Raw genomic sequence first — 18451 nt, forward strand, 5'->3', positions numbered from 1 at the left:
TAAATGGGAACAATAACAACAAGAAGAATGAAGAATCTGTATTATCAACTTTGAAATGTGTGAAAATGTGTTTGTATACCTGACAACGCATCCTTTACATTCTCCTTGTCTCTCCCTATAATTCCACAGTCCAATCGGTTTGCCATCCAAGAAGGTCTCCCCCATGCAGCCCGTGAATGTTGTTGTTCTTACAGCATCAGCTTTCTAAAAGACACAGATAAGGTGGAATAATGAAGAAAAAAAAAAAAGTCAGGTTTGTGATGTTGTTATGCAGACACAGACAGTCCGATACCTTCACAGTGCCAAATATTCCTCCTACGAACAGGTACGCATTCTGGTCGACGTCCAAGATAGTGTAGGCTGTTGGTGAGGTGGAGCTGGCTGGGGTGGGCATCATACCAGCCATAGAGCCTTCCAGAGGATAAACTGATATAGTACCATTCAACCCATTACTAGAGACGAAAAGCAAGAAAAAGGGGGATAGAGTTTCATCTTATTTGGGTTGCCATTCTGAGATTTACACCAACTGAATATGTTGCAGGCACTTGGAATCACTTTTATGAACTGCTGCTAAAGATGAATTATAGGAACACAATGTGGAACTCATTTCCAGCAGTGAAACCTCTGAGCTGTACGATCTCCCACCTTGAATGTTGTTTTCAAGCAGGGACATCATTTCTGCATTGTGCAGAGGAACATTTTTAAGACTAATAGTCTGTGTGAACACCACTGGGAAATTTCTAAAATGGAAATGCAGGGTGCAGGTGGGACCGTCTGCTTGGTCTGGTGGATGGTCTGTATAAAGCAGCACTTCAGCTTTGACAGAGAAAAATTGGATCTGCTAGCTACTTTCCACGCTGTATCAATCTAATGATGTGCCACAGGCTGACAAGGCTGGAAACTCTTGATTTCCCCAGTGATGCAACATGTGTTCTTTAGCAGCATGAATGAAATGACGCCCTGTGTTATTCTTGCTGTTACAGCTGGTTGTTGTTTACATTCGGTGATAGCAAGAGTAAGGCAAACGCATATCAGCTCTTTTATGAAATGTTAAATTTTTTTCCTTTAACATAAAAGTCATTCAGTGACTCCAATTCAATTTAATTTATATATATAATTGTATGAAATTAATCAAAGAATTTAAACTGTACTTCTATCCTCAGATTCAAACATACTTGTGTATACAATACATACAATAATGAAAAAACAGAAAAAGTAGTGCTTAAGATACAATTTTAAGGGGAAAAATTAAAATTTTATTGGTCATGTCTTTTTTCAAACACAAAACGTCACTTGAACGTTGTAGCAATGAAGTTTTCTAAAGTTAAAAAAGCTACAGAAACAAATAGATGCTGTTTATTCATCCTACAAAGCCTTTTATATCCATCATAGAGTGGGACCTGGAGATAAGTGCTCATAAGTGTTAGTGCATCAATCTGTTTGCTCTAAAATGACTCTTTCCACTTTCTCACATTGTTAAATCCGTGGGTTCATGTTTGTTTGCATGTCAGAATATAATGCAAGTACTAGAGCTGTTGAGTTTGTGGGCTTAGAGAAACAGTGGTGGTGTAGAAAAACAAAACGTGGACGTGCACTGTGTGGGTGTGCATACTTCTTACCGTGATGCCTCTATTCTGTGCCAGTTTCCATCGTGGATGGTGTGATGAGGATATTCAACCCGGCCCACACCTGATCCCACATCCCACAGGAAATTTACCTTCCCCTTACGCATCTCTAAGGCCAAGAAATCGACCTGAGAAACACAGAATCCACATGCTTAACATTTTCTCAAATAAATTATGTCAATAAAAATCAAGACATTTTACTGAATTTTAGGTGAAGAAAGAAAAGAGATTCATTGATAGGGCCACTGTGTTTATATAAACTCTCGAAAAAGTTGAGAGGATGTGTAAACGTTAATAAAAACAGCATGCAATGATTTGCAAATCTCATCAAACCATATTTTATTCTCAACAGAGCATCAACATCACATCAGACATTTTAACATTTCATGGACAATATTAGCTCATTTTGAATTTGATAGCAGCATCTTAACATCTTGAAACATCACCAGAATTATAAATGTTGATTCATCTGATCACTGAACAGTTTTCCCTTTTGCCTGAGACCATTGTAAATAAGCTTTGACCCAGAGAACATGGGGTTGTTTCTGGATCATGTTCACATGTGGCTTCTTCTTTGCATGATACAGCTTTAACTAACATTTGTGGATTGGACAGTGAACTGTGTTCACAGACAGTGATTTCTGGAAGTGTTCCTGAGCCCATGCAGTGATGCCCAGTAGAGAATCACACCTGTATTTAATGCTCAGGGCCTGAAGATCATGTGCATCCAGTTTTGACCTTTGGCCTTTTCCCTTGCACACAGAGGAATCTATATGGCGGCTCAGTAACATGATACCCAGCCAGGTTACTGACCTGTTGCCAATTAACCTAATTAGTTGTCAAATGCTCCATTTGTTTTTGATTTTTTTATATCACTTTCCAGTCTTTTTTTTGCCTGTATTCCAACTTTTTTGAAATTCAGAATGAGCTAATAGTTTCAATGAAATGGTAACATGTCAGATTCAACATCTGTTATCCGATACCATCGGGAATAAAATCTGGTTTGATGAGATTTGCAAATGATTGCATTCAGTTTTTTTTTGTTTTTTTGTATTCACATTTTACACCATCCTCCCAGCTTTTTTTGGAATTGGGGTTGTATTATTTCAGTTAATTATATTTTGTCCTTACTCACTGTACAGGTTTGAGTCAAGCTCCAAAAAACACTGGTTGTCACATTTCACCCTTCAAATACGAGAAAACAGTAATGCTAAACCAAGGGGAGTGTTTCTAAATTAATTCAGTTATTTGTGAGGGTGGTGATGACAGCAGCTTAACCAGAAATGGAATTGGAGCTGGGGAAAGGTGATAAACAGGACTTTTTCACCTGTGGAGTTCACCACTATCCACAAACATTAATTTAATTGTCAAATTTAGGTTTGAAGTCAATTCACAAATCTTGCCATTATTGTGTCTCCGACTGAGCAAAGAAAGTCTGTTTCCTTTAAATCGAATAGAACTGTACAATATAACGTGTAGCGTCCATAGCCATTATACTGTGGAACGTCTGGACGAAATTTGCGCAGTACCAAACTTCTGCTTATGCAACACAGCAAAAAGATGATTAAAAACTGTCAAAAATCTACTTACTACATAGAACCTTATGGAACAAATAGGAAATAGTTAAAGGGTGGAGGGAAGTGATTCCACATGCAACATTGGTCTATTCTGAGCGTACAAAAGGCTGAAGTTTTTCCATCTGTCTCTTTCACAGGATTTTGCAGGATTCTGATTAATGATCCTATTAATTATGTATGAGACCCCCTAAAAATTAAGAGAATTTTCAGCAATATGTTCTCATCTGGATGTTGTCTCAGATGTACACACTCAGAGCATTATTATTCATTAAGTATTATGCACAATTAGAGATTATTAGGGAGTCACATTTGAAGACAAGTGTCTCCCCCCCCCCACACACACGTAAACACACTTATCTTTGCAGTCTCTCTAGGGTAATGGCGATTATTCATTAGCACAGATCACAGGGAAGCAACATTATTATTCAACTAGCATTACACACTATTAGTGAAATGTTAGAGGTGCGACACACACACACACACACACACACACACACACACACACAGCATTACCATTCACACCGAATCATTCGCTGTTGGAGAGTATTACTAACACACATGCACATTCAAGTCTTCACAGTCAGATGAAGCAAAGGAATGATTTCTCAGGGGAAATCAGGCTAAAACAGATAACATAAACTTGTGGGTAATTGCTGCTGTGCATCAGGACATACACACACATACATATGCACACTTTGGGATTATCAGTGATACCTTAAAAAGCAGTGAGCTCTGAGGTGGTGTTAGTATTTGTGAAGTAGTATTAATTATTCTCATATTAGACATCGCTCTGTGAGTACGTGTACAGTAGGCTATGTGCCCGTGTATGTGTGTGTTAAGTGTGGGTTTCCCTCTGTGCACATAAAGTAAATGGTGTGTGTGAATACAGTTTGATAAATGCTACACAATAAACAGCTCAGCATTCTATTAAATATGATTAATGTTTTAATATGAAACATTTTAGATATTAGAGACTGTAGGTTTTCTGTTCCTGACAGCAATATTAAAAGAGCCATACAGTACAGAGACATTTATTTGATCATTTTCCTTAGAGCCATTAAGTTGAAATACATAGTTCTCTGTGCTCATGGTAACAGATGCTGGTGGTCACGTGTGAGGAGACAAATATAATAATCTGTATCACACATTTAGGACTCACCTTACATGATAAAGCACAGGTAAAAACATGTTTGGTTTGCTTACTTTATGAGAATCAACTTCTAACTGTAAATTCCTAATTTGGAAACAAAGTGTCTAGAACTATAACCATAAATTTTAAATGGTTATGGTTGTTTGGGTTTGTGTTACAGTGTTTTACATACAATACCTAAGGAAATATAAATGGACGGATGATGATCTACACTGTAAAGATGGAAGAGCGCACTGTACACAAATAGTTCATTTCTGCACTCTTATTAAAGGTCATCTCCACTGATTTTGAACTTGCTTCTTCTGGTTCTAGTTTGGGTCATACATGTAATTAAAGGCCATTAAACTTCTCTTTGACTTCCCTTTATTAAAATATCTTTCTACGTCTAGACGAGAAATGCCTCCAGATGACATCACTTGGAGGAACATTCAGTTCAGATTATCTCATCTTGTTGCTCATACTGTGGAGTTTGTAATCACAGTCAACCTGCTTTTCCAGAGCTCCCCCAGATGACATCATTTGAACTGCAAATGATGAAAAACCCCGGGTTGATGTCATCTGGAGGAGTTTTTCAGCTAGAAGCAGAGACATATTGTAATGGAGGGAAGTTTAAATGCATTAATGTATACTTATATCCTAAACTAAAGCCATGGACAGCAAGTTGAAAATTGGTGAAGTCCCCCTTCAAGAAAGTAAACAGAATACTTACATATTTGACTGATCCAAGGTAGAATAGCAAATTATCAGGTGTGGTGGTTTTAACATGAAGGATGATGGTATTATATCTCCCTTTTCTGATATCAGGGCGGTAACTTCGCAGACAGTCGCCACCAGATGATACAGATACTTTGATCTGAAAGAAAGTTTTCACATGGAGAATTTTGAATGACAGCTTTAGTCTTGTATTTGAAAAGTTAAAGTTAGTGTCTGCTGTTCATTTGCTTTCAGTTTCATGGGACAGTCTTATTTAAATTATTTGGCTTTGATATTGCTGTAGTTGTCTAGACGTCGACATCAGTTTTACAGTCATTTTATGCAGTATATGACTCAACTGTTGTGATGACATTCACTTACACTGATTGATAGCTATACACATCAATGTGTTGACAACTTACAGAGTTGGCTTGTTTCCTGGCCTGGTTGATCAGCTCCTTAATTTGTGAGATGTTGCGCCTCAAATTGTCCTGCAGCTTTTTGATTGGCTGCAGCTTCTCCAACAGCCTGTCGGCTTCATCCTCTAAATCCTTCACTTTAGCTCCTGCAGCGTGGACTGAGGGCAGGGACAGACAAAGTACAGAGGTGAAACCGACCAGTACCGGCAGGTCTTGTGAACACTTTACATTGTAGGATGGTTGAGAGACAGTGGTGTGCTGGCGTGTGAAGAGTGTGGAAAGGATGACAAATTATGGCAGCTGAGAAAATCACTAATTACTCAAAGCAGGAGAAATATGGGAGAAGAGCAAGAAAGATGGAAAAGCTATTGAGAGCCAAACAATTAGTGTAGCTTAGCATTCAAACAGAATCTTTTCTACACTATTTATTATAAAGTGCGAAGCCTTTAAACCGTAAATTAAGGCAGACGGCAAAAAAAGAGAAGGAACTAGAAATTTCCATGCTTTGTGGTGTGCAGAGCTCTCATGCTCTAGCAGAGCAGAACAGAACAGGAAATTATTATAAGCCACGGCCATTTACTGTACAGGTATTAAAGAAGGCCATAAAATTCACAAGTGGTGCTCCAATACTTTTGGTGAAATCAAATGCCAATTATGATATTGATTAAGCCCAAAGACTAAATATTCAAGTCATCACCGATGACAGTCTTCAGGTGTGAAGAAACGTGGTGGGAATTAACAACTCTCAGCACTGCCTGGTTATTTCCATTTAGACAACTGACTGACCCTTTTCTCCAAAACGTTTATCACAGCTACGTACTGGTGCACCACTTATTGTAAATAGTACTTATGTTTAGGCAAGTGAAATATACATACTGATGGCTGTGGGGATTGGAAAAAGGAGAGACAGAGAAACAAAATCAGGGTTGAAGTAATCAGGGTTGAAGTAATGATAATTTATTTGACAAAGAAAATAATTTTTTTTTTTTTTAATGATTCAGGAAATTAAGGTAAAACTGTCTTATTTTTAGAATAAGGGAGAATGTAAAAAGTATACTATAGCTATGACTAGTTCACAACTACTCTGCTAAGAAAGTTCACCAATGTAAAAACAAACAAGTTAGTCACACGTATATTACTACGGCTATTAAAAATGCTTGTGGTTCATAAACCTGTAAAATGCGTATTTTCTGCAGTATAATAAATGAGTCTTTTACAAGTGTTTTTTAATACTTCACAGTTCAGATTAACAAGGCAGATTTTATTCTTATGAATAATCCAAGAGAAAGAAACTGAGGTTAAATATTCAGATTTTACTACGATCCTTTCTGATGGAAATACTCGTGTGTTTTGTTACTGTATAAAAGCAATTTACTGTTTTTCTCTGGGTCCTGGATCATCTGATTGGCTTCATTCACAGTGTCTTTGAGCTCAGTGTAGTTCTTCTGTAGGCCCCTCAGTCGCAGATTCAAATCTCCAAGCCTCTCGAGCACATCTATGGCCGTGGCATTAGCTTCAGCTGCTACAGCCTTTGTGGCTGCCAGCTTAGCTGCTGTGTCTGCCAAAGAAAGGAAAACAGTATCAGAGCTATGCAAGTGGCACTGAGTTATGAAGACTGGACCAACTGAGAAAGGCTCTGTGATGCTTATTGTTGTTAATGATGTGGCATTAAAACCACATTTTTTTAGTGAAGATCATGTTCAGAGGCCTTCAACCAAGAGGTGGCAGTAACTGGCACAAGTTGTATGATGCCTATGTCATGAAATTTCAAAATGACACTGCATGATACAAGTTGTCATCCGACATACTTCTGTAATTTTAATTGTAATTAATGTGGCACCTGTAGACAACTGAAACACAACAGTGACTAATAAACTAATGCAAACAGGGATTTTCTGCAAGGCTCCACTTTGACAGATTGACATTGACTGATTTAGAGAGTTTGCATGAATAATTCATCCATAAAATGACTTGAAATGATAAATGATGGGTTCATTCAGTTCTTGTACTTTATATTAACTGCCAAAATGCAGCACTATGCACAATTGCACATAATCATTAATTAGAAATATTACTCTGTGCTGTCATCTAATTAGGGCACATTAGACATTTAGGCCAGGGTGTTATATAAACAAGATTACCCTTCTGATTCCTAGCCCAGAGGGGTCATTTCTTTTCACCAAAGCATTGTCTCTACAATTTACCAAGCTCTACTTCTGCATGGACTCTGAGCTTCTCTCATCACGAGATTGGTCCTGTAAATGTTTGGCCCAAAATATCAAACTTATTATGATCCAGCGAGTGGCTTAGATCATTATGTGAGTAGATTTGACTAAATATGTGAACCCATTAAAATAGCAGAACAATCATTCTGAACATCACCCCTAAGTACAATTGTGATTATTTTACCAGGCTGGAAAAATGCTATGAAAATCTGATATTCAGTCTGCAGCAATATGACCCACCATGACATGTTACAATGTCTGTGGTATTTTGAGCTCACTCACAAGGATTTAAAGTGAATATTAAATTGTGATAACCTCTGGGGTCTCATTCATTTCTAATTTGTAGCAGCTACATTATACTTTTCTCTACATGTTGATCCGAGTGCAATCGTGCAGATCACTGTGGTTCAACAGCATTTCTGTGCGCCTTTGTATCTGAGAGTACTGACATGTGTCAAGTTGAGTTTAGCAGAGTAGCTGACCTCCATCCGCGCATTGATATCGATCCACTCTCTCTTTGACATACACACACACAGACACAAAATCACACACACTTGTGTATTTGTGCAGTCATACCATTGGGGATAGCGTTGAGCGTTGCTATGGTTCCATTGACGGCTTTGAGCAGATCTTTGGTTTTGTCTCTCGCAGCTTTAACTCTGCCCTTCAGACCGGCCACATTGTCTGCATTCTCTACCAACACAAACACTCAGGGTAAATGGTGATGGTGGTCGGATTTGAAGCCAAGGCTGCCTACTAATAAAATGACTGAATGAATGAAATGGGGAGGAGTGACTGAGAGTAAGGCAAAAAAGGGGCAAATCAAGTTTAACAATAGCGGCAGACTGTTTTAAACATCTACAACTCTCACATCGCTTCTTAATACATAATCTATAATAATCAATATAGGAATATAATATATCCCTATATTGTTTGTTCCATACAATTTATTCTGTGGTACATTGTGTTTTAAATACACTGTAAAGTATTACAGACACATATGCTCACAGTACCTTTGACATCATACTGCAGTTGTCTGGCTTGGTTCAGGAGTTGTTGACTCTTCTGAAGGGCACCTTGAGCTGCTTCCTTTACTGGGACCTCTGGACCTAAAGCCTACACACGCACGCACACACACACACACACGCACACACAGAAAGCAAAAGTGCAAAATCTTCACATGCTTCCATCATAAAAGGCTTCCAGGATAACTTCACAGATGTAATAAAAATAGGATTCATGACAAATAAAAGGAGGTACAATGACCTGCATACTACCTTTCCGTAAAATAAAAGCATGACTACTTTGCATTGCTAAAAAAGGTTCTAATAAAAAGGCATTCAGCAGATTTAACCTCTCACATTCGTTTTCTACCATCAGCCCTTTCTCCCTTTTTAGCCAACTCTACCTCTGGCCTTTATTTCTTTTTTGCAATGTGAGGAGAAAAAGAAAGATGAAAGGAAAGAGAATGAATAAAAATAAAAGAGGAAAATGTTAGAGGAAAAAAATTATAATTCAAGGAAACTAAAATAAACAGATAAAAAATATTATGCATGTAAGACGAACTCAATCAAGACAAATGCAAACAAAAAGGAAATTAGACGTGAAAAAGAACAGAAGCAGGAAAAAAGAAGTTGAAAATGTATTAAATTAGAATAAAAAGAGGTAGGGGAAGGGAAGGGAAGATTTCAGGTGTGTGTGGTCATGATAATGAAAGAGTGAGACAGGAAAAAAAAAAAGAGGGAAAGGTAGTGCTTTGATCTCCCAGCCATGACTAATGGAGAGCACAAGCTTACATTACCATTACTAGAAGACACACACACACACACACACACACACACACACACACACACCCACCTTGTGCTGAGAACACACTTTCTTGGCCGGGATAGCTAAAATGCTTGTACTTGATATCAACTGTATGAATGTGGATTAAGTGAATTGCTATGAAGATACCTGCACTACTCAGCAAACAGCGGTAGTTTACAAAAAACATGGAAACGTACAAATAAAACCCATTTTATAAGTATTTATAGCATAATAAAAACAATGTGATACTTTATTAAACCCCTGAAGGAAAAAGCCAAAAGTAGTCAACAGCTGCGTGCATACAGTACGTTTCGTCTCCATGTCTGTATACTGTACGGTTTGCTCACCAGTGCCAGCGCCTCGCCAGCCCTTTGTTTGGCGATCTTTGCCTCTTTCTCTGCAGCATCAATATTGGCTTTAATGTTACTGTAGGCCTTGAAGGCAGCTGTTGCATTGAAGGAGAGGTTTTTAGCTTCAGCCAAAATACTGTTAGGAGAGAAAGGGGGGGAAAAAAGAGATGGTCTTGTAATTATATTATTTAATTCTTGTCTCCTTTTATGTATTTCATCTCCGTGATAAATCATTGATAAAATAATGACATGTCTAGCACACTGCAAGAAATATTGATATTTATATTGAACAGTTGTCTAGTAACGTATCTGATGAATTATCTACAGTTGACATTCATCATTTTACTATATCCTTCTTTTTAAACTCTGATTATTTTGTTACTTCAGATGATGCTGAATGCACATTAGACAATACTATTTTCAGGCCTATTCACAGTAATAGTTTGTCATGTGTTTATATCTACCCATCCAAAATGGCAGCAGATTCGTTCAGCTGATTGGCGTGCTCCTCTGCGTCGCGAACACGATTAGCCAGCCTGCCATCACTCAAACCACCGGTGAGGTGACTGACTTTATCATCCAGTTGGTCATGAAGAGGACCGAGCTCTCTTTCCATATCCTGCAAGTCCTACAGGTAAAAGGAAAACCCAGAGGCTCAGCTTACTTTGCTTGATGATGTGGACTTAAAATCAAAGGGAAAAAAACTACAAAAATGAAAACAAACAAACAAACAAACAAAAAAAAACCCAAAAACATTTATACATCCAAATTGTTTTTGTGTTATTATGGAAATATAATCATTATTACATATATTATTATACCATGCAGTAATTATGTAATTCATGGCAACAAAATTACCCGAGATAAACAAAAAGACAAAACAAAGTTAAAACACAGAAAGATCTTCATCTCTCCACAAAGCAGAAGACTGAGGCTTGGCAGGAATCTTTTTGGTTGACTTTAGTACCTCTATCTCATCCTTGATGTTCCCTGAAAGCTGGTTTGCTTCACCTAGTAGAAGTTCTCCTTCTGCAAGGACCTCTTGTGCTTCCTGTTTCACCTGACTGACTGCAGAGTGCTTCCTCTGTGAAAATAAAAAAAATATATAATACTTGATGTTTTGTTGCTTGCTTCCAGAAGAGCGTGGCTGCATGTTGCACTATGTTGCATGATACAAATGCTTGAATTAAAACATGAAGTCAAATCTAAATCGAAAGTTTGGTCCCCATAAAAGTGACAGAATAATCATTCAGGGAAATAATTTTCTTTTGCCACTTCCAAAACCTCTTATGGTAAAACTAATTTGCAGGTATTGAAAATAATAAAAGCAGTTAGAGGACACCAGGGATACATAATTAGGGATTTGATTAAATAAGTATGAGCTGTGTAACCACACTGTTAAGTGTGCATAGTCAACTTTCTTTACAGCATGAAGCTTCTCTTCACAGCGTAAAAAACTACAGGCTTGTCAAGACATATAGAGATATTAGGAAGAAGGAAGTGTGTATTATGTGTGAGTGCATCATCAGAATGCTTCCTCTAGGACATATAATAATCTTTTGGATAAATGATTGTTTTAACTCTGTTACGACTCTGCCTCTCAGCTTTCCTTGATGATGAAACACACGCAAAAGATAGGAAAAGGGAAAATAATTAGCCGTGGGATAAGCACATTAGATCAAGTCTTATTATTATTTAGGAGTTCTAGAAATGTATCATTTAGGTGATCGAAATCAAAAATTTTGTTACTGATATAAAATTACAAACAAGACCAGCAACCATCAGTAGCAGATCCTTGAAGTCCTGTAAGGTTTTTCAGCACATCCCACAGATACTTGATGGAATTGAGATCTCGAGTATTTGGAGGCTCAGCACCTCAAACTCATTGTTGTGTTTCTCAAACCATTTCTCAGACGGCACAACAATGTAAAGCTCGTGGAGAAATGCCCGGACTAAAAGGAGTACACTGCAGCGGTGGAGGATGGTTATAGTGATTACATTTTTCTGAGTAACAAGCACAAGGGCTGGTCCTGAATACAGACCGAGAACATCCCACAGGAGCTGCAGTTTTAGAGTTGCTCTGATATAGTCATGTAAGCCATCATAATTCAGCCCTTGACAGAGTTGCTCAGACCCTCACACTAGCCCATACGTTCTGTCCTTAACACATCATCTTAAGGGAGAAAATGTTCACTTGCTGCCTAATACATCCCACCCACTTCCCGGTGCCACTGTAACAAGATAATGGATATTCATGTCACCTGTTTTTGGTCATAATATTATGGCTGATCAGTGTATATTCGAATAATAATTGCTGCTTGCATTGGCCTGTTAATTTGCTTCAAAACTGGTGACATTGTTTTTGAAAAATGAAGAAGATTCAGAAACAGTATGTCTTGTGTGTAGATCAGAGAACCCTACTCTACTGACTCAATGTCTTTCTTGAGCATGAGAAATCGAAATTTATGGAAGAATTAGCAGTAAATCAAACAGTGATAATTATTATATACATGATTGTGTTTAAGCTCACTGTAATCAACAGTGAACATACGCAGATACGCATGTACAGTAGATGTCTGCCATTTTGTTAGTGCCTGTACCTCTAGGGCTGTTAGGATAGCTTTGTTTTGCTCAGCCAGTGAGCCAGCCTGCCTAGTCTTTCCCTGGGCGGAGTAGAGTAGGTCCTGGGCCTCTTGGAGCTTCCCTTCATGGTCTGCGATCTTCCCTTTTATCTAGGAAAGCAGAAGGGGAAGTGTTAGGTTCATGTGATCCATTAAGGCTAAAACATCAACGAGAGAAAAGAGTTTAGACAACACATTAGTTATAATTACCTCAGCTTTCAAGTCCTCTGTGGCCTGATGTGGGACGCCAAACAACCGCTTGACTTTCTGATACAACTCCTCTGCAAGGCTGGAAGATGAATCAAAGAGCATTGGTATTACTTATGTTTGTATTTAACACAGTGTTAATTATTAATGAAAGGAGCAGGGGAGTAATTTAGTATACGTTAATGCTTACAAAAAAAAAACTTATGTCTGGTGGGATTTTGACTTGTTTGAGGTTCTTGAAAATGAGCCACAAAACAAAACTTTTTGTGAAGTATATGCAAATGCTACGTTCCACAGAAAAGGACGAGAGGAGAGTTATTGTGATGCACGACGGAGCCCCGGCTAGCGTGAAGACAATCCCTCCATAGGAGTCAATGTTAAAATGCTGGAATGAAATTGCAGATTTTCTTCTATTGACCCTTCAGGCAAAGTTAGATTAAATTGTAGCAGTGTAAAACATTTCCAACATTGCCAGACCAAGGTGTATGCGTTTGCTTTTCACTGCATGGGCAGGTAGAGTAACGTGCAAAGGTTGGAGCAAACTATGCTGATCACCTCAATGGATAAAACCACACAAAAAATAAAAAATACACAAGCTACAAGGTTCTGGCTGCTTTCTCACAGGCACTGCCACCCTGCACTTCTCCAGACTTTAACTGGTGGAGTAACTAAATTGTTCAAAGATGTTCAATACGGTAGCTTTAGGCACAGGTGGGAGAGGGGATGATCATTTCTATTCTTGAGAAAAACAACATGAGGACCACCGACAGAGACAGAGACACGTATTACTGCTATCTGAATTCGACAGGCTGACACTTCCTGTAACTTTGGTAAACCAACAGAACACTGACACCAGTTTAAAGCAGCTGTGGCCAGCTGTGTGAGTGTGATAAACTATTTGTGTTCCTTTAAGTACAAGCAAGTACAACACCATGAATGCCATCCAAGTGAGACCATCTGAAATTGCATTGTGTATTTAAACAGTCTTGTTTCAGGCTTCTCCATAATGGCAAGGAGATTTTGATGAACAAATTGGTGTGACAGACATATGGTGCAGTGAACAGTAAGTCATGTGACTACAGCAGCAGACTGACTAACCTGGCTCACACACTTATTTATTTGATCTGCCCATCAAGGCTTGCAATGCAGGCTTTGGTTTATTCCAAATGTTATACTTTACTTTGATGAGTTTTTGGAAAGCCTCCCCACTTTGGAAGTATTTAAAAGATTTTAATAACCATATGTTTACCATAGTTTTCCTTAATGAGCCTCATTTTTCACCTTCAGCATTAATTACTACATTACAAGGATCTAGTGTGGTCTAGATGACATCACTCAGAGGACAAATTCACACTGTTTTGGGGCTATACGCTGGATTTGATGAAACCTTAATAAAGCCTATGGGGAGCAGCAAGAAAGATGACAGAATATAAGTTAAAAAACAAATGGGGGGGGTCTACCAATTACAACACTGCAGTGCATAGCAACACAGCAATTCACAAAGTCAAATTTGCAGCATTTTTTCAAGCTTTTAAAACAATTTAAAAACTATTTTTAAAAAATGAGAAATATTATTAAAAAAACATGAAATATTATTTTTCTGAAACATACCATTTGTTTGTGTTTTTCCTCTAATGCTGTGATTGAAATCTTCCCTCAGGCTTCAGTCATATTCAACAACACAAAGACAGACAGACAAGTGACTCTGTGACTGTGGCAATTCCTCTATGTCTTTTTCCCCCATTACAACTCTCTGTCCATCTGTTCTCCTCTCCCTTTGTGACTTTCCTTCTCACTACATGTTCTTTGTATCTTTATGTCTATCTCGGTTTCTGCCCCTACGGCAGTCCTTTTAATTAACTCATCGACCTCGTCAACATTTGCTGCTGAAAGAGACAGACAAGGAGAGAGGAGGAATGAAGAGAGTTGATTGCTAATTCCATCAAAAGCCTTGAGAGAGGCAGAAAGTGCGTGAGCAACAAAGTGAGAAACACTGTTAAAACAGCAACAGAAAGTCATGGCTTCAGGATATGTAGAAGTCAGACGTCTCATCAGAGAAAGGTGTTTACTTCTAATCCCCCGTGTTAAAATGAAAATAACGGAACAGAAAAAAAAACATTTAATTAAATGATTTTGCATGGCTCACAGTAAGCCTACTACATACAAACTTTACATTTAGTTAAGAATTTTGCAAACAGTGTTGGGCACAGATTGTCATACGCTATAGTAGCCAATAGTTGCACGGGGCGCCAGAACAAATGCACATATTTCAAAAGGATTCAATGCATTTAAACAAGGTATGAAAAAGAGGCTTTTAGTGGCAACGATGCCTCCACAAGTAGAGCGTGTCATCCACTAATCCCAGAGTTAAAGGTTTGATTGCCACCTATCTAGGGTGGACCCCCTCATTCATTTAAAATAAGAAGGCCAAGACCTTGGTGCTGGTCCCAAGCCCAGATAAAATGGGAGAGTAGAATTAGGGCAGAGCTGCTGTATTAGATTGGATTAGATTGTACAGGTGTTCTTAATAAAGTGGCCAGTCTTCTTTTTTTATGAACAGTTACACCTTTAGGCTTACTGATGTTTGTCTGAGACAAAGGCTCTTATTTTTATTAGGATCTCTCAAAATTAGAGTGGAAAAAAAAGCAGACTGTGTGTGTGTGTGTGTGTGTGCGTGCGTGCTTACACCATCTCCTCCTCTGCAATGCGCTTCTTCCCTCCTAGCTGTCGTTTCCTCATTTCTGCTAACATGGCCTGGATGTCCTCCTTCATCTCCTTCAGGCTTTTGTCTGGAGTTCCATCTTTCCGCGAGAGAGTCTGGTTCAAGTCGTCAGCCTTCGACTGGAGGTCTGGACACACAGAGACCGATTGAGGATGCTACAGACGGACACATTCAGTTCGTATAGTTGCAGTCATACAAGGACTGCAAAGCATTTTACTGCAGTTTAATCTGGAAATCAAATCAACAACATTCTCAGTGTGGTAGTGGTGCTGGTGTTTAGCAAGTATAATGTTTACCATAGTAACTGCTTTTGTTTATGTGTGGTTAAAAAGACTCTCTAAACACATTCTTAGTAGGATATACAGTAGAAATTTTGGATTCAAAACCAAAAGTATTAGGCTCATGGTGGTGCTTTTATATAGCAAATAGAACCATTTTGAATCGAGAACCCAACCAACACAAAAATAAAACACATCTGTCATAAGAACAAAGAAAATTATGTGCAATGATCGGTGTTCCACGATCAGTGATGACAGACTGACAAATGATGATGATTGAAAACTGAATTTGAGGATGAGATGAAGCAATTAACAGTCATGATAAAGTTGGGATGAGGAGGAAATGGAATGAATAAATAAATAATTTGAGTGATGTATTGCACGTTGATATTCATTATTTTATAAGTAGCAACAGAGCAAGGAAACATGACTGTCCAGCTCTTAGGCCACTTTCAATTCAGTCGCCCTCATCCTTACAACAAGCGGGTGAGTTGTACATTTTAATGGCCACTGGGAAAAAATTGTCTCCTGTAGAGTCCTGTGAAGCAGTGATCAAACCTTATGGCATATTCATCATCAAAGCTTATAAGTGTGCACTCATCTTCATTTACAAATCAGATATGGAAAAATTAGAAATAGCATAATTTTTCTTCATCAAGAAATCATATTTACACACAAAACAACAGACTATAGAGAGGCGCTTATACTTTACGTAGACTGTTCAACTTCTTTCCATTGAAAATCAAAGTGTTCTTGGGCATCACACTAAACCCAGCACTGAAAGAAAAAGCAGTCACACCTCTGGCAACCACAGGGATCAATAAAGTAGTAAAAAAAAAAAATTTAAACAGACGCACAGTAATGGACATACTGTTTGTGTATGACAGGTTTGACATAGCTCCATGTCATGATTTGAACAAAGACACAGAATCACACAATTTGGGCTTCACTCATTTAACCAGACGCACACTCGTGTTGTGTCTGAACACCACTCAAAGCCAGTGATTTTGGCAGACTTCATGTTTTCCCTGTTTTTATCAAATTAAAAGGAAGTGAAATCTCAAACCAATCAAGGATGAAACTACACAAAAAAAACACTCAAAGGCTCATTTAAATAATAGTCGTACTGCTGCAAGTTAATGAGGAGTGCGTATGGGTGACTGTCGGAGCGAGAGTGAAACAGAGGAGGGAAATAGTGTGTGTTGTGTTTTTCCATAATATGCCTGTGGATGCAGCACGCAGCTTGTGTGTGTCTTCAGTGATGGTGTGCTCCTCTCTCATTTGAAATGTAAACGCTTTAGGTTTAAAACTAGTTCAAACTTCTGAGTGTCTGTAGGTGTGTGGGCCAGTGTGTGTGTGTGTGTGTTTATGGCAATACAGCATTTTCTCTCATCTGAAATGTAAACATGACGTGATTAGAGCCAAGACAGAACTAAACCCATCATGCTAATGAACAGCTGTACTGCATGTGTGTTTGTGTGCATACACTGCAAGTGTATATGTGCACGTACAAGTGTGTGAGTCTGAGAGTCTGTGTGTGTGTGCGTGTGCCACAGCCATATAATTACATACTGAGATTTAAAAGCCAATTAAACACTTAAAACGTGGATGGAATCATATTATGGTATCTAGTAAACACAGGCACACTCTCAGGAAAGTGCGTACAGTATTTCCTTGCCTCATTATGTGCATGTGGGCGTGCAGTTGTATGAATGTGTTCATATCTGCAAAAATGTGTGTGTGTGTGTGTGTGTGTGTGTGTGTGTGTGTGTGTGTGTGTGTATTTGTGATAGCCACTAATTAAGTCTCTAATTGCTACTCTCAATCATCCAGTGAGCCACAACACACATTCTGTTTTAGCACGCGCGCACACACACACACACAAAGACTAGGCACAGGGCCAGAAAAGGTGAGGACAGTTTCATCAGAGCCTGTCAGAATATGTGTTCTTTGGTAAAAGTAGCTATAAAAAAAAAATTCATGATGGCAATCATAACAAGTAATTATTTGAACTGCACAGTTTTATTTAGGGCACATTTGCTTTTTAAACACGAGTGTAAGGGGCATACAGATATTTAAAAACATGTCTATTGTTGTACTGTTATAACTAGGATTCAAGTTGAGCTGTTAGGAATTATAATAAAATTACCAAAACTTGAGTCTTTATCTTGACCAATTCTACAAACATACACACGTTTAACCTTGATATTGTGAAAGGAGAGCACTTCGAAAGGCTGAGCTGGCTGAATATAAAGTGCAAAACGCTGGACAACAGACTTCCCATACTTACACCGCCGGTAACTTGCATATTAAGGGCAGTAATTAGTGGACAAATGCTAAGTTCTAAATGAGAACTCGAACGCACTAAAGAAGAACCCAATAAACGCAGCACTAACTGGTTAGAGCTACCTCCAAGGTGGCTCTCCTTGTTGAAAATGACCAAATTGACCAAAACAACTCCACAAGCCCTAGAAATACTCATATTGTTTTGTTAAAGTGCATAATGTTATTCTGGATAATGCACCAATGCTGAATGTTACGTCCAGTTTTTTCTAAAAGAAAAAAAAAAAAAGACATGTGCACAAAATCCTTGCTACTTGCTTGCACGTAATTTTCTAACAATTCCTACAGTACCTCCACAGCACCAGTGGAATCCCTGCAGTCACGCATGGCTGTGTGCATGCAGCATGATAATTGTCTGTCCTTCTACCTGAAGAATGTGCACATATTAGTTTGCCTGCCCCACACAGCAATCCTCCCAGGGCAACAGGCACT

General features: G+C 38.4%; 1 protein-coding gene across 5 annotated transcripts in view; it reads right to left on the minus strand.

Annotated features, from left to right (window-relative positions):
- lama2 (laminin, alpha 2) overlaps window positions 1-18451 on the minus strand; it is a 156130-nt gene that overhangs the window by 21162 nt on the left and 116517 nt on the right. For all 5 annotated transcript variants that reach the window (XM_067481811.1, XM_067481810.1, XM_067481809.1 and 2 more), the window contains 14 exons: window positions 15363-15525; window positions 12680-12758; window positions 12449-12580; window positions 10816-10932; window positions 10313-10476; window positions 9846-9984; window positions 8703-8805; window positions 8266-8382; window positions 6840-7022; window positions 5468-5622; window positions 5062-5205; window positions 1620-1753; window positions 293-452; window positions 80-204 (listed from right to left, as the gene is read on the minus strand). In XM_067481811.1, coding sequence (XP_067337912.1) covers window positions 80-204; window positions 293-452; window positions 1620-1753; window positions 5062-5205; window positions 5468-5622; window positions 6840-7022; window positions 8266-8382; window positions 8703-8805; window positions 9846-9984; window positions 10313-10476; window positions 10816-10932; window positions 12449-12580; window positions 12680-12758; window positions 15363-15525 — 1915 coding nt within the window. The remainder of the gene's footprint in view (window positions 1-79; window positions 205-292; window positions 453-1619; window positions 1754-5061; window positions 5206-5467; window positions 5623-6839; window positions 7023-8265; window positions 8383-8702; window positions 8806-9845; window positions 9985-10312; window positions 10477-10815; window positions 10933-12448; window positions 12581-12679; window positions 12759-15362; window positions 15526-18451) is intronic.

This window comes from Channa argus, chromosome 17 (genome assembly GCF_033026475.1).
Source record: "Channa argus isolate prfri chromosome 17, Channa argus male v1.0, whole genome shotgun sequence".
NCBI classification, from domain to species: domain Eukaryota; kingdom Metazoa; phylum Chordata; class Actinopteri; order Anabantiformes; family Channidae; genus Channa; species Channa argus.